Below are 16,429 nucleotides of genomic sequence, written 5' to 3' on the forward strand. Positions count from 1 at the left end.
TCTCCTGTCCTGTATACTGGGTGTAATCCTCAGTACCTGTATTATTCTGTATATATACACTGCACAGTACCACTTCTCCTGTCCTGTATACTTGGTGTAATCCTCAGTACCTGTATTATTCTGTATATATACACTGCACAGTACCACTTCTCCTGTCCTGTATACTGGGTGTAATCCTCAGTATCTGTATTATTCTGTATATATACACTGCACAGTACCACTTCTCCTGTCCTGTATACTGGGTGTAATCCTCAGTATCTGTATTATTCTGTATATATACACTGCACAGTACCACTTCTCCTGTCCTGTATACTTGGTGTAATCCTCAGTACCTGTATTATTCTGTATATATACACTGCACAGTACCACTTCTCCTGTCCTGTATACTGGGTGTAATCCTCAGTATCTGTATTATTCTGTATATATACACTGCACAGTACCATTTCTCCTGTCCTGTATACTGGGTGTAATCCTCAGTATCTGTATTATTCTGTATATATACCCTGCACAGCACCACTTCTCCTGTCCTGTATACTGGGTGTAATCCTCAGTATCTGTATTACTTTGTATATATACACTGCACAGTGCCACTTCTCCTGTCCTGTATACTGGGTGTAATCCTCAGTACCTGTATTATTCTGTATATATACACTGCACAGTACTACTCCTCCTGTCCTGTATACTGGGTGTAATCCTCAGTACCTGTATTATTCTGTATATATACACTGCACAGTACCACTTCTCCTGTCCTGTATACTGGGTGTAATCCTCAGTATCTGTATTACTCTGTATATATACACTGCACAGTGCCACTTCTCCTGTCCTGTATACTGGGTGTAATCCTCAGTACCTGTATTATTCTGTATATATACACTGCACAGTACCACTTCTCCTGTCCTGTATACTGGGTGTAATCCTCAGTACCTGTATTATTCTGTATATATACACTGCACAGTACCACTTCTCCTGTCCTGTATACTGGGTGTAATCCTCAGTATCTGTATTATTCTGTATATATACACTGCACAGTACCACTTCTCCTGTCCTGTATACTGGGTGTAATCCTCAGTATCTGTATTATTCTGTATATATACACTGCACAGTACCACTTCTCCTGTCCTGTATACTGGGTGTAATCCTCAGTATCTGTATTATTCTGTATATATACACTGCACAGTACCACTTCTCCTGTCCTGTATACTGGGTGTAATCCTCAGTACCTGTATTATTCTGTATATATACACTGCACAGTACCACTTCTCCTGTCCTGTATACTGGGTGTAATCCTCAGTACCTGTATTATTCTGTATATATACACTGCACAGTACCACTTCTCCTGTCCTGTATACTGGGTGTAATCCTCAGTATCTGTATTATTCTGTATATATACACTGCACAGTACCACTTCTCCTGTCCTGTATACTGGGTGTAATCCTCAGTATCTGTATTATTCTGTATATATACACTGCAGGGTGCCGCTCCTCCTGTCCCGCTTGCTCCTATGGAGACAGTTGGCCTCTCCGGTGGAGTCTTGTGTTCCAGTTTCGTTTCTTCCTTGCTGTGGAGGACCCTCCCTCTTGAGGATCTATCCTCTCCGGAGTATCCGGCAGCGCAGTGTTTCCAGGTACGGAGGCTGCAGCAGTTGACTCTCTATTGGGATCAGACATAAGGGTGCATTTGTGATGTCGGACCCCACGGTCACCGCCTTCCTCACCAAGCTGCTTTGCTCACACGGGGGTCGCATTCCCATGGATTCATTGTCGGGATTATTGCAACTTTCCTCTGAGCAGATTTCGCAAATATTGAAGGATGAACCCCAGAAGTTCTCGGTGGTTGGGGATCTTGTTCTGGCCCGGAGCCTCGTAAGAATCTGCCCCAAATATCTGAAGGATGAAACAGAGGAGGATTGCGACAGGCTGCACCTGTGCCGATACTACCTGCAGGACAAATGCAGGAGGTGAGTGACCGGGGAGTAATGTACAGGAGGGGAGGTGGGTGACCGGGGAGTAATGTACAGGGGGGGAGGTGGGTGACCGGGGAGTAATGTACAGGGGGGGAGGTGGGTGACCGGGGAGTAATGTACAGGGGGGGAGGTGGGTGACCGGGGAGTAATGTACAGGAGGGGAGGTGGGTGACCGGGGAGTAATGTACAGGAGGGGAGGTGGGTGACCGGGGAATAATGTACAGTGGGGGAGGTGGGTGACCGGGGAGTAATGTACAGGAGGGGAGGTGGGTGACTGGGGAGTAATGTACAGGGGGGGAGGTGGGTGACCGGGGAGTAATGTACAGGGGGGGAGGTGGGTGACCGGGGAGTAATGTACAGGGGGGGAGGTGGGTGACCGGGGAGTAATGTACAGGGGGGAGGTGGGTGACCGGGGAGTAATGTACAGGGGGGACGTGGGTGACCGGGGAGTAATGTACAGGGGGGAGGTGGGTGACCGGGGAGTAATGTACAGGGGGGGAGGTGGGTGACCGGGGAGTAATGTACAGGGGGGAGGTGGGTGACCGGGGAGTAATGTACAGGGGGGACGTGGGTGACCGGGGAGTAATGTACAGGGGGGGAGGTGGGTGACCGGGGAGTAATGTACAGGGGGGGAGGTGGGTGACCGGGGAGTAATGTACAGGGGGAGGTGGGTGACCGGGGAGTAATGTACAGGAGGGGAGGTGGGTGACCGGGGAGTAATGTACAGGAGGGGAGGTGGGTGACCGGGGAGTAATGTACAGGAGGGGAGGTGGGTGACCGGGGAGTAATGTACAGGGGGAGGTGGTGACCGGGGAGTAATATACAGGAGGGGAGGTGGGTGACCGGGGAGTAATGTACAGGAGGGGAGGTGGGTGACCGGGGAGTAATGTACAGGGGGGGGGGGTGGGTGACCGGGGAGTAATGTACAGGGGGAGGTGGGTGACCGGGGAGTAATGTACAGGGGGGGAGGTGGGTAACCGGGGAGTAATGTACAGGGGGGGAGGTGGGTGACCGGGGAGTAATGTACAGGGGGAGGTGGGTGACCGGGGAGTAATGTACAGGGGGGGAGGTGGGTGACCGGGGAGTAATGTACAGGGGGGGAGGTGGGTGACCGGGGAGTAATGTACAGGGGGGAGGAGGGTGACCGGGGAGTAATGTAAAGGGGGGGAGGAGGGTGACCAGGGAGTAATGTACAGGGCAGGAGGTGGGTGACCGGGGAGTAATGTACAGGGGGGGAGGTGGGTGACCGGGGAGTAATGTACAGGGGGGGAGGTGGGTGACCGGGGAGTAATGTACAGGGGGGGAGGTGGGTGACCGGGGAGTAATGTACAGGGGGAGGTGGGTGACCGGGGAGTAATGTACAGGGGGGTGGGTATAGAGCATTTATTTTATTTCACTAAGCAAATTACTATTTTTTTGTCTTAAATACATTGTTAATTCGGGAACATTTTTAAAAATGAGTGTCTCGCGATCTCATGTATGACAGAGTCTGATACAACCTCTCGTTATGGTTCATATTTTTGTTCTGTTCCAGTCGACAGTGTAAATTCTCACATGATATTTTATCAAGTCACAACCAGTCCATCCTAAAGGCCCAAGAGGTCAGCGGACTGAACGAAGACGAGCTAAAGGTCCTCCTGTTCCAAAACGACAATCAGATGCTGCCGGAGGTGAGTGCCACACAGCAGAGAACACACAACTCTGCAAAATATGCTGCAGAATCGCTGCACATCTGCCCCGGACAATGCGTCACCTCAAAGAACAACGCGCACTGCTCAGATTCTACTGCCCCTATGTACAAGAATATAACTACTATAATACTGCCCCCTATGTACAGGAATATAACTACTATAATACTGCCCCCTATGTACAAGAATATAACTACTATAATACTGCCCCTATGTACAAGAATATAACTACTATAATACTGCCCCCTATGTACAAGAATATAACTACTATAATACTGCCCCTATGTACAGGAATATAACTACTATAATACTGCTCCTATATACAAGAATATAACTACTATAATACTGCCCCCTATGTACAGGAATATAACTACTATAATACTGCCCCCTATGTACAAGAATATAACTACTATAATACTGCCCCTATGTACAAGAATATAACTACTATAATACTGCCCCCTATGTACAAGAATATAACTCCTATAATACTACCCCATATGTACAGGAATATAACTACTATAATACTGCCCCCTATGTACAAGAATATAACTACTATAATACTGCCCCTATGTACAAGAATATAACTACTATAATACTGCCCCCTATGTACAAGAATATAACTACTATAATACTGCCCCCTATGTACAAGAATATAACTACTATAATACTGCCCCCTATGTACAAGAATATAACAACTATAATACTGCCCCTTTGTTCAAGAATATAACTACTATAATACTGCTCCTATATACAAGAATATGACTACTATAATACTGCCCCTATGTACAAGAATATAACTGCTATAATACTGCCCCTTATATACAAGAATATAACTACTATAATACTGCCCCTATATACAAGAATATAACTACTATAATACTGCTCCTATATACAAGAATATAACTACTATAATACTGTCCCTATGTACAAGAATATAACTGCTATAATACTGCCCCTATATACAAGAATATAACTACTATAATACTGCCCCCTATATACAAGAATATAACTACTATAATACTGCTCCTATATACAAGAATATAACTACTATAATACTGCCCCCTATGTACAAGAATATAACTGCTATAATACTGCCCCCTATGTACAAGAATATAACTGCTATAATACCGCACCCTATATACAAGAATATAACTGCTATAATGCTGCCTTCTACATATAGCAATGTAAGTTTTCGTCCTCTCTCCGGCAGATTTGTGTGAAGTATCTCCATGACTCTTGTGATCTCGGTACGGATTGCTCACGACTTCACGTCTGCGGTTTCTTCACACGTGGAGAGTGTAATCGGCGGCAGTGTAAACGCTCCCACCACCTCCTGGAGTTCGGTTCCGCTCTGCTCCTCAGCCGCTGTCAGATTTCTGAGGCTTTGGTACAGAACTTTCAGATGCTTTGCGTGGTGAAGTACAATGAACGTCTCCAGTCACTGAGTGAAGCGGGAAAAGCGAGTGAGGAGAAGGGAAACGCGGCAGCACGGAGGGGCAGAGGAAGAGGAAGACAGCGGAATAAAAACAAAGGCGACTCTCAGAACGAAACACGGAGCAAGAGCCGGGGACGACAAGGCGGGAGAGGACGAGGTGCAGGAGGTGCCGTCTTCTTATTTTGTGTAGACGCGTTGTTTATACTGGTGTTATAATTGGCGGTATGTTATATATATCTGATCCCTTTGGATCCCCGTCATTAATGTGGTTCCTGAATCCTCGCTCCTCCATGTTGGAACACATTTGGTTTTGTTAGGGATCAATCATGAGTTTATAACGTTGCAATTCACTTTAGGTTCCAATTTTGGGGGAAGATCGAGCAGTCGGGCGATGTCGGAGCATGGAGGGCGGCATCATAGCTGCTCTGGAGATGATGATGATGAGGATGAACCCCACAAAACTGATCAGATATTGAAAGATTGGTTTAGTTCTCCACCTGCCCGGTCAGATGAAAGTGGGGCTTCATTACTGCCCCCACCGACCAGAACCTCCACCATTGTGCAGCCATTGATGTCATTAAACCTACACCACCCACCACCAACTGGACCCACTATACCACCGCCTTCACCTTACGTGTCGTCTTCTCAGCCAGGTACGTCCCCTGTGGGTTTCCCACAAGTGTTTACTGCTGAGAGAAATCTGTAGAACTTCATAATGTCTTCATATGTCATCCACAGGATTCCCAGCCGGTCTCTTGGCTCCAACTTTTGTCTCAATTGTTCCTCAGCTAAAGCCGGTTATGTTACCAGTCACCATCACACATCAAGTTAATACTCCACCAAAACCGGTTAATCTTCCTACAAAAGGTCCATTAGTTGTGGAGTTCAATAAGCCAGTGTCCCCCTCAGTGGTGAAACCACCCAGTGTTACACCATTGCTACCAAGGCCAAGCAGAAGAGTTGATTCTCCTATGAAAGGTCCATCTGTTCCTCTGGAGAAACCAGTGAGCACTCCGATTACAAATCCGTATATCTCTCAACCAGATGATACCAAAAAACCATACCCTTACGTTGCTCCATCACCATATTATGGTGGCTCAGTTACTTCTGCAAAAGGTCATTTAGTTTTTTCCACCAATTCAGAAAGTCCTTCTACTGTTCCGACACAATCTAATGAAAGATTGGCTAATACTCCTATGATACGTCCTTCTGTTCCTCTGGAGAAACCAGTGACCAATTCCATTACAACTCCATCCATCCCTCAACCAGAATCTACCATGAAACCATTGACTACCCCAGTAGTAAGTCCTTTCATTGCCTCATCTCCTTCTAATCCCAGACTGATAAACTCTCCTACAGAAGGTCCTCCTGTTCTTCATGTAAAACCGATCCAGGCCAGTGTCCGGTACAAGCCTGAGGAAGATCACAAGCCGATATCGAAGGCAGGTGTTCAAGAAGATTTAGCGATGTCTAAACCTACATATTCTGCTCCTCAGACGTCACCAAAGAGTGGTAAGTACATCGAGTGGGCAGGGTGGCGTCTCGGGAGCATAACTTTACCCATATGGGTTTTCATTGAACCATCTTGAAATATTTCATTGGTTATGACATCAGTGACATGAGTCATGAAATACTGATGACATTGTCACGTGCATCAGTTTATGATGTTTTTTCGTCTTGTTCAGTGGAGCCCGACAAAGTCCCGGAGATCTGTCTCTCTCATCTTTGGAAATTCTGCAACTTAGGAGGTAAATGATCCCCAGGGAAGGGATAAGATTTATATCTAGATATTTTGGTGTGCAGGTAATGCGGGGTTCTCCTTTATTCCTAGGTCGTTGTCCAGACATGCATTACTATCTGCCATACCGCTGGCAGATTTACAAAGGAACTGATTGGGAAGATGTTCCCAAAATGGAGGATATTGAGAAATCTTACTGCGACCCAAAGGTTGACAGGTACGAGTCCTCAAGAACTGGCCATCAGAGAATATGTATCTACAGGATTCCCACATCAGACATGAAGGCCACTAAGGTCGGACTCTGTCTCGTTGTGGGTCCCCTTTCTTGATGCACAATCACCAGGGAACTTCTTCCCACTTTTCAGCCTCAGGGTTCCTCTGATTGACTTTCTGACCATGAGATCTGGGGGGAACCGTGTTCGTCGTCTCTCCACCGTGTCATCAGTCATGAAGCCGACTGAATATGTTCTGACCACTGAGTGGCTGTGGTACTGGAGGGATGAATATGGCACCTGGACACAATATGGACAATCTGTAAGTGGGAACATAATAAGAGATGCTCCTCAGGGGTGGGGCTGTAGGAGGGGTGTCGCGGGCGGGGAGGAGGGTGTCAGCACACCGCGCTCACCCCTTCTGCTCGGGTACGGCTGCTCAGTGGTGGCTCGAGCCGTAGGCCGGATCCCGGGGGCTTCCTCGAGCGGCACTCCTCGCCCGTGAGTGAAAGGGGGGTTGTTGGGGGTGTTGGGATAATGTCCGTGACGCCACCCACGGTTGTGGTGATGTGTAGCACCACCGCTGCTCAATGCGGGGATCCCGGGGATATTGATGGGGAGCAGCCAGGTGTTGTGTTGCCCCTCCGTGGGTAGGGGTTGGTGATCCCGGGGCCCGGTGATGGCTTGGGAGGTGCAGGGCTTGGTGGGCGCAGGGACGCGGGGACAGCGCTGTGCCTTGCGGCACTGTGGTACTCACTCAGCCTGAGACGTGGACACAGTTTGTACGGTAAACCAAACGGCTGGTAGGACGGTCCCACAGACGGCTGCTTTGCTTTCCCGGTAGGTGACGGTGATGTCCCTCTTCCTTGCACCTGTATGTACGGTTGGTTGCGATGGGTCCCCACCGGTAACCCGCTCCCCGGCTTCAAGCTGGGCCGGAGGAGCACTACACTTTGCCCGCAGGCGCTGGCCCTCAGAGACTGGTGCCCTGGCGGTGGCGGTGCCTCTGTTGTACGGGTTGGGCTGTTGCCTTCTATCGGGACTTGGTTGTTGGGGGAATCTACGTCCCCTTCACTGACGGATTCGGCAAATTTGGCGACTCCTAGCCTTGCCGGGGTCCGAGAGGCCCCTGCCCTGGTGCTGACTGTCTTTCGGAACACTGCTCCAGACCACCGGGCACACAGCCAACGGGGTCCTTCCAGGAACTTCCAAACGGTCCCCCTCCAGACAGTCACCGCCGTCGCTGACCTTGCTGTTCTGGCCCTACACAAAGCTGGGCTCTCAGGCTTGCACACTCTCTGCTCTGTCACCACTTCTTGCTTTCCTCCTTTTCCACTTTTCTTTCTTTCACTTAGTTGTTTACACTTGCCCTCCCTGGGCTAGTCTGCTTGTTTACTCAAGCCCTGCCTGGGCTAATCTGCTGTTGACACAGGCTCACCCTGGGCTCATCTGCCTGACACTTCCTGCCTCCAGAGCTGTGAGCTCCTTCGTGGGCGGAGCCAACCACCTGGCCCACCCCCTGGTGTGCACCATCAGACTCCTGGAGGAAGGCAACAAGGATTTTTGGTTCAGCTTAGGTGTGCCTACCTGGGATGTGGGGTGTGGTGGTGTGTGACCTGTGTCCCCTGGCTTGCCCAGGGCGACACAGGGGCAGAACTTGAGCAGGCCCAAGAGGTCTCCTGATCCACAATAGAAGACTTAAATACAAATAACATGTGATCGATGGGGGCAGGGTCAGTGGTAGAGAGAAGAACTTCATGGAATTATATTTTTCACATTTTTTTCATCTCTTTAGAATGTGAAACAAGTGAGCTCCAACCTATTGTCATCAGACCTGGAGAACGTGTATCTCCCCGATCCAGTCGCTGTTGTTCCTTTCACCGCCGGCAATCAGATCTATGAGATCAACTTCCGAGGTACGGGCGCGACAAACAGCAGCGGTACGGATGTGTGGCTCGGGATGGGTTTCTTGGGTTTACGGTCACTTACTGTGGGTCCAGCCGTATCTGCTGGAGGTTTGCTCCAAGCCTCGACAACTCCTACACTGATACGTGAGGATGACAGAGAGACCGTGGAAAGAAATCCCACTTTAAGATGTCTGGTTCCCTTATAACAACTTTCTAATTTTTTCAGAAATGAAGCAGAAGAACATTAGATACAAGACGGAGAAAGACGTGCGAAGGAGACCGAAATTTCTGAGCTTTGACGATGTGAAAGTATTGAGAGGAAGGTAAAGTCATCCCAGGTGGACATCCTATACAATGCTATCCACGGGTCTTAAAGGCTTTTTTTTAATTATTTCAGCACAAGATCGGCAGCAGCAAAATCCCCTCTAAAATTAGGAACGTCCACCCTGAATACAGACCTGTACCCCAAGACCTGGGACCCTGAGTCCATGCCGGATATTGGCTGTAAGGTAATGTGCAGAGCCCCTGTTAGGTGTGACCGGAGGACGTGGGACAGGAGGGGTCACTGCTCTTCTTCTATCCTCTGTAGAGAGTTCCTGTCTTGGAAACATCCAGCGAGTTCTCGGAAATTGTCAGCAGCTTCTCCAAGACGGTCAGTGGGCACGAGGTAAAGAGGATGTGGCGTCTCCAGAACCCATCTCTGTGGCAGGTGTTCCAGTGGTACGTCCACTTCCCACCCTCAAATCTGGAGGGGGTTAATATGTACCTCAAGAAGAAACATGTAGATCATAAGAGGTGGTGCTGAACCACCTTACAGACAGAGGATGTCCCTGGAGGCAGGACCTTACAGACAGAGGATGTCCCAGGAGGCAGGACCTTACAGACAGAGGATGTCTCTGGGGGCAGGACCTTACAGACAGAGGATGTCCCAGGAGGCAGGACCTTACAGACAGAGGATGTCTCTGGGGGCAGGACCTTCCAGACAGAGGATGTCCCAGGAGGCAGGACCTTCCAGACAGAGGATGTCCCTGGAGGCAGGACCTTACAGACAGAGGATGTCCCTGGAGGCAGGACCTTACAGACAGAGGATGTCCCAGGAGGCAGGACCTTACAGACAGAGGATGTTCCTGGGGGCAGGACCTTCCAGACAGAGGATGTCCCTGGAGGCAGGACCTTACAGACAGAGGATGTCCCAGGAGGCAGGACCTTACAGACAGAGGATGTCCCTGGGCGCAGGACAATACAGACAGAGGATGTCCCTGGAGGCAGGACATTACAGATAGAGGATTTTCCTGGAGGAGGAAGGACCTCACAGATAGAAGATGCCCCTGGAGGAGGAAGGACCTTACAGATAAAGGATGCCCCTGGAAGCAGGACTTAACATATAGAGAATGTCCATAGAGGCAGCACCTTACAGACAGTGGATGTCCCTGGGGGTAGAACCGTACAGATAGAGGATGCCCCTAGAGGCAGGACCTTACAGATAGAGGATGTCACTGGAAGCAGGACATTACAGAGAGAGGATGTCCCTGGAGGAGGCAGGACCTTACAGATAGAGGATGCCTCTGGAGGCAGGACATTACAGAGAGAGGATGTCACTGGAGGCAGGACATTACAGAGAGAGGATGTCACTGGAGGCAGGACATTACAGAGAGAGGATGTCACTGGAAGCAGGACATTACAGAGAGAGGATGTCACTGGAGGCAGGACATTACAAAGAGAGGATGTCCCTGGAGGAGGCAGGACCTTACAGATAGAGGATGTCACTGGAAGCAGGACATTACAGAGAGAGGATGTCACTGGAGGCAGGACATTACAGAGAGAGGATGTCACTGGAGGCAGGACATTACAAAGAGAGGATGTCCCTGGAGGAGGCAGGACCTTACAGATAGAGGATGCCTCTGGAGGCAGGACCTTACAGATAGAGGATGGTCCTTGAGGCAGAACAGACAGAAGATGCCCCTAGAGACAAGACCTAAAGCGGGCTTTACATGCTACGATATCGTTAATGAATTATCGTCGGGGTCACGGTGTTTGTGACGCACATCCGGTGTCATTAACGATATCGCAGCGTGTGACACTGACCAGCGACCTTAAACGATCGCAAAAGCGGTCAAAATCATTTGCCGCGGAGAGGTCGTCCTGAAACCAAAAATCGTTTTCTGCTTATTAGCGATGTTGTTCGTCGTTCCTGCGGCAGCACATAACGCTATGTGTGACACCGCAGGAGCGAGGAACATCTCCTTACCTGCGGAAGGAAGGAGGTGGGCGGGATGTTACGTCTCGTTCATTCCGCCCCTCCGCTTCTATTGGACGGCTGCCGTGTGACGTCGCTGTGACGCCGCACGAACCACCCCCTTAGAAAGGAGGCAGTTTGCCGGCCAGAGTGACGTCGCAGGGCAGATAAGTGCATGTGACGGGGTTAAGCAAGGTTGTGCGGCACGGGCAGCGATTTGCCCGTATCGCACAGCCGACGGGGGCGGGTACGATCGCTTACGATCTCGCTAGCGATATCGCAGCGTGTAAAGCCCACTTTAGAGATAGAGGATGCCCCTGAATAAGGCAGGACCTTACAGATAGGGGATGGAGGAGGCAGGACCTTAAAGAAAGAGGATGTCCCCGGAGGCAGGACCTTACAGAGCGAGGATGCTCCTGTAGAAGGCAGGACTTACAGATAGGGGATGAAGGAGGCAGGACCTTACAGACAGAGGATGTCCCTGGAGGCAGGATCTTACAGACAGAGGATGTCCCAGGAGGCAGGATCTTACAGACAGAGGATGTCCCAGGAGGCAGGACCTTACAGACAGAGGATGTCCCTGGAGGCAGGATCTTACAGACAGAGGATGTCCCAGGAGGCAGGATCTTACAGACAGAGGATGCCCCTGGAGGCAGGATCTTACAGACAGAGGATGTCCCAGGAGGCAGGACCTTACAGACAGAGGATGTCCCAGGAGGCAGGACCTTACAGAGAGAGGATACTCCTGTAGAAGGCAGGACTTAAGGGGGCTTTACACGCTACGATATCGTTAATGTTTTATCGTCGGGGTCACGTTGTTAGTGACGCACATCCGGCGTCATTAACAATATCGCAGCGTGTGACACTGACCAGCGACCTTAAGCGACCTCAAAAATGGTGAAAATCGTTCACCATGGAGAGGTCGTCCCAAAACCAAAAATCGGTAATAGTTGTTTATCGATGTTGTTCGTCGTTCCTGCGGCAGCACACATCGCTATGTGTGACACCACAGGAGTGAGGAACGTCTCCTTACCTGCCGCCGCCGGCAATGCGGAAGGAGGAGGTGGGCGGGATGTTACGACCCGCTCATCTCCGCTCCGCCGCTTTGATTGGCCGTCCGCTTAGTGACGTCGCGGTGACGTCGCTGTGATGCCGAACGTCCCTCCCCCTTGAGGGAGGGATTGTTCGCCACTCACAGCGACGCTGCCGACCATGTAAGCTCGTGTGACGCTGCCGTAGCGATAATGTTCGCTGCGGCAGTGATCACACGAAATTGCATGCACGACGGGGGCGGGTGCTTTTGCGTACGATATCGCTAGCAATTGCTAGCAATATCGTAGCATGTAAAGCCCGCTTTACAGATAGGGGATGAAGGAGGCAGGATCTTACAGACAGAGGATGTCCCAGGAGGCAGGATCTTACAGACAGAGGATGTCCCAGGAGGCAGGATCTTACAGACAGAGGATGTCCCTGGAGGCAGGATCTTACAGACAGAGGATGTCCCTGGAGGCAGGATCTTACATACAGAGGATGTCCCTGGAGGCAGGACCTTACAGAGGATGTCCCAGGAGGCAGGACCTTACAGAGGATGTCCTAGGAGGCAGGACCTTACAGACAGAGGATGCCCCTGGAGGCAGGACCTTACATATAGACCTCTTGCCAATGCTCTTGGCCTCATTTCTTCACTGGGTTGGGGTCCCAATTTTCTAGTGTTAGTTTTTGCTTTGAAGGCAAAAGGAACAGATGAAAAAAGTCAATCTGGGACGAGATGTGAAGGAAATCCGGTTGTTCCATGGCACGGACCACATGCACATCGATACCATCTGCAATCAGAATTTTGACTGGCGCATCTGTGGCACCCATGGCACCGTGTATGGACAAGGTAGGCCACAGATCCTAGGAGGGATGTTTGTTTTCTCCTGGGGAGTACGGATGACCCGGAGCGGCTTTGTAGCCAGTCACATGCCTCCTGAATGTATATATACTGTATATATATAGATCCCTTCTGTGGATTCATAGTATCGTAATGTCTCAGTACTCGGGAAGCTTTTCAGTTTAGTTTCTTTGTGCCGTGTTCTTACCTGGTGAGGTGGACTATCTAAGCTCCAGATAAGTGTCAGCAGCACGGACCGGAGGTGATGATACAGCAGAGCTGGAACTGCCGGACATCACATGGATCAGTGAGGACCAGGATGGCAGGGTGTGACTGGTTAGCAAAGCTGGAAGCAATAGATGCAGCGGGAGCGCAGTCACATACAGGCAGAGACGTATATGTAGGATGGTATCAAGCAGTAGGACATAGTTTGTTGTGGGAAGACAGAAGAGACAGGGAGGATACAATGTATCTACATGCTGTACTATCCTGAATACTCAGGCAACACATGGCTGCCTGCACCGGCCTTAAAAGGTCTTGGATGATGACATCATACATAGTTTCCAAGGTAGAAGAATAACCCAGCATGGACAGAAGGAGCCATAGGGAAAGGGAGCAAGGCCTGGTGCTGGAGCTATGTTTGCAGTTGTGATATGAATCAGTAATGTAGAAGCTGTGGTTATCGACTTATACGAGTACTACTACAACTACTACTCCCAGCATGCCCTGACAGCCTCTGCTTTCCGTCATGTGTGATATTTTACTGACGTCATTGCTCAGGAGTTTCTTATAACCTGTCGTCGTTCTCTCCATAGGAAGCTACTTTGCCCAAGACGCCTCGTACTCCCATGACTACTCCCCACCGACGTCTGGTGGGACACGGGCCATGTTCATAGCTCGCGTACTGGTGGGAGACTACGTAACGGGAGACCCCCAAATGAAGCGCCCGCCGCTGAGACCCGGCAGCAGCATGCGGTACTATGACTCCTGTGTGGACAACGCCTTCAGCCCTTCCATCTTTGTGGTGTTTGAGAAGCATCAGATCTACCCGGAATATCTGCTGGAGTACGAAGAGCAGAAAAAAAAGTCTTGTGTCATCTGCTGAGGACCTAACGGAGAGCGAACCCCAATACAAGGAGGGGTGACCGCAATATGAAGAGCTGTGACCCCTAATACAAGGAGGGGTGACCCCAATATAAACAGCTGTGACCCCAATACAAGGAGGAGTGACCCCAATATAAAGATCTGAGACTAGAGGACAAGTCATAAAGCAATTTCTGATCATGCAACCTTTAAAATAAAGGTTTACTGAACTGGTTCCTGGTAAGGAGATGATTCCTACCAATGCTCTAACCCTGGGGCACAGCGGAGGGCGACCTGACGGGGGCCTGAGCCCCGGGGGAGAATGAATGAGGTCATCCCGCAGGCGCGGTGACATCATTTATTGGGATGTGCCCCATTATCTACATGGGGTGGTAGTGGGGGCCGGTGGGCACCGGGCGGCCCCTGGTTTCCCTGCACTGGCGCTTCCACTGGATGGAAGGTTTTCTGGATGATTTCCAGTCCTGCGCTCGTAGATCTGGACTCAGGTACGTCTTGTGTGATTACAGCCCCCCGATCCCCTGGAGGTCAATGTCACCGGACAGGAAACAGGACGGGGGGCAAAACGCTGTATATGTCACTAAATCAGAGGATTATCTGTACAAATCCATAAAAATGCAAATCTTAAAGGGATTCTGCAGGGGTTACCCGAGGATACGACCTCTGAACCCCCTTAACCATGGTATCCCCATGACTGGAAGTGACAACATTGCAGGACCTCACCCTGTCTAATGGATCGGCTCGCCTAAGTTTTACTGAACCCCTGTAGCCAATTTTATCCCTTTTACACCTAGAACTTTCTGTAAAGAGATCATTGCTGAGTAATTGTATCACTGTGTGATCAGATCTGAGAAATAAAGGGGAACGCCACCCAAAATAAATCATCCATATTACTTGTGTAGTGTCTTCAATGTGATCAGACATGAGGCCCCGCCCCTGGTGATGACATCACTGATATAATGACGTGATCAGACATGAGACCACACCCCTTATATACAGCCCCGCCCCCTAGTGATGACATCACTGATATAATGACGTGTCAGACAAGACCACACCCCTCCTCTATCACTGCTGACATTCCGCCTGTATACATGTAGGGCTGGGAGCCTTTCTGCAGCACTTTCTGCAGCACTTGACGGTGGTTCTGCATTGAATAAAGCTGCGGCTCAGTTCATGGATGGTCTTGCTGCTGCTGCTGAGCTTGATGAATATGAGAAAATAAAAGTTAAGGGTCTTATTTCCTTATTTCTGGAATCTTCCTCTGTTCCATGGACATGTGATTATAGAACAACATCAATATCTGTCCTCATCTGTTGGAGGACAATCGGAGGACCCCCATACACACTGGATGGTCAGCTCAGTGAGTTTCACCAACTTTTACCTAATGTTTATAATGGCCTTAAAGGGAATGTGTCATGAAAAAATGATCAACCCTCCAGTGCCTCTATGGAAGCCAGCGGCTGCAGGGAGGATATAACTTCATTTCGCCCTTAGGCCACCAGACATGATTTCTACCCTGCTTAGCTGCAGGTCTATGTCTATGCGTTTTGGGAGGTGACTGGTTCACGTTGAAGATTGGTTCCAGAGTTTCTTTTCTTTCCAGGAGTTCTTTGCTTTCTCCTGTCAGTTAGAAAAGTGATTGTAGCCCACAAGACCTTTTGAGAGTTTATTTCTCAGTAGTGATGGGCACTGCTCAATACTCGATCGAGGATCCCGGTGCTCGGGTGCCATGCTCCAGACCCCGCCCCGCATGTTTCACGGCTGTTTATCAGCCACTAACCATGCTGAGATTGCCTGCCACATGATTGCCTCCCATGATAGATACTGGTATTACTGTGATTGGTTGGCTGCATCGCGTAATCAGTAGTGATGAGCGAGCATGCTTGTAACTACTCGGTACTCGCACGAGTATCACTGTACTCGGGCTGCTCGGCGGGTACCGAGTAATTTTGCAATACTCGTGCTTTACTCGTGGTCTTCATCCCTGCATGTTGGCGCTCTTTTGAGAGCCAGCCCTCATGCAGGGATTGGCTGGCAGACCACTGCAATGCCACAGCCCTGTTAGTTGTGGAATTGCAGTGATTGGCCGGCCTGCACAGCGTGACCGAGCCTTTATACCGGCCGGCGCGCTGTGCTCTGTACACAGCCATCTCATATTCCCTGCTTTCCACGCCCACAGGCGCCTATGATTGGTTGCAGTGAGACACGCCCCCACGCTGAGTGACAGGTGTCACACTGCACCCAATCACAGCAGCCGGTGGGCGTGTCTATACTGT

At 49.9% G+C, this 16,429-nt stretch overlaps 2 protein-coding genes across 3 annotated transcripts in view; both read left to right on the plus strand.

The window, feature by feature from the left end:
• Positions 1-1,634: 1,634 nt before the first annotated feature.
• On the plus strand, positions 1,635-15,032 carry LOC142300927 (zinc finger CCCH-type antiviral protein 1-like). 2 transcript variants are annotated; one of them, XM_075341938.1, is made up of 14 exons: positions 1,635-1,957; positions 3,498-3,633; positions 4,862-5,252; positions 5,443-5,739; positions 5,825-6,598; positions 6,772-6,834; positions 6,918-7,041; positions 7,190-7,358; positions 8,832-8,952; positions 9,170-9,266; positions 9,341-9,452; positions 9,533-9,663; positions 12,910-13,061; positions 13,868-15,032. In XM_075341938.1, the coding sequence occupies exons 1-14, from the start codon at positions 1,683-1,685 to the stop codon at positions 14,155-14,157; spliced, it is 3,132 nt and encodes a 1,043-aa protein (XP_075198053.1). In that variant the 5' UTR covers positions 1,635-1,682; the 3' UTR covers positions 14,158-15,032. The 2 variants fall into 2 exon arrangements, with proteins under 2 accessions (XP_075198053.1, XP_075198054.1); XM_075341939.1 differs by having other exon boundaries at positions 9,533-9,610; positions 13,868-13,953.
• Positions 15,033-15,471: 439 nt separating this feature from the next.
• Positions 15,472-16,429, plus strand: part of LOC142301777 (thromboxane-A synthase-like) — a 61,054-nt gene continuing 60,096 nt past the window's right edge. Inside the window, exon 1 of the mRNA XM_075342796.1 lies at positions 15,472-15,513. The gene's annotated coding sequence lies outside the window, so the exon portion shown is untranslated. The remainder of the gene's footprint in view (positions 15,514-16,429) is intronic.

The sequence above is a fragment of the Anomaloglossus baeobatrachus genome, chromosome 4 (assembly GCF_048569485.1).
Source record: "Anomaloglossus baeobatrachus isolate aAnoBae1 chromosome 4, aAnoBae1.hap1, whole genome shotgun sequence".
Taxonomy (NCBI): Eukaryota; Metazoa; Chordata; class Amphibia; order Anura; family Aromobatidae; genus Anomaloglossus; species Anomaloglossus baeobatrachus.

Excerpts from the sequence above, each read along its gene's own strand:
- LOC142300927 (XM_075341938.1), top strand. The coding sequence starts at position 1,683 with ATGTCGGACCCCACGGTCACCGCCTTCCTCACCAAGCTGCTTTGCTCA. Across the intron at positions 5,740-5,824 it reads CGTGTCGTCTTCTCAGCCAG|GATTCCCAGCCGGTCTCTTG; the intron begins GTACGTCCCCTG and ends TGTCATCCACAG. Across the intron at positions 9,267-9,340 it reads GTGAAAGTATTGAGAGGAAG|CACAAGATCGGCAGCAGCAA; the intron begins GTAAAGTCATCC and ends TAATTATTTCAG.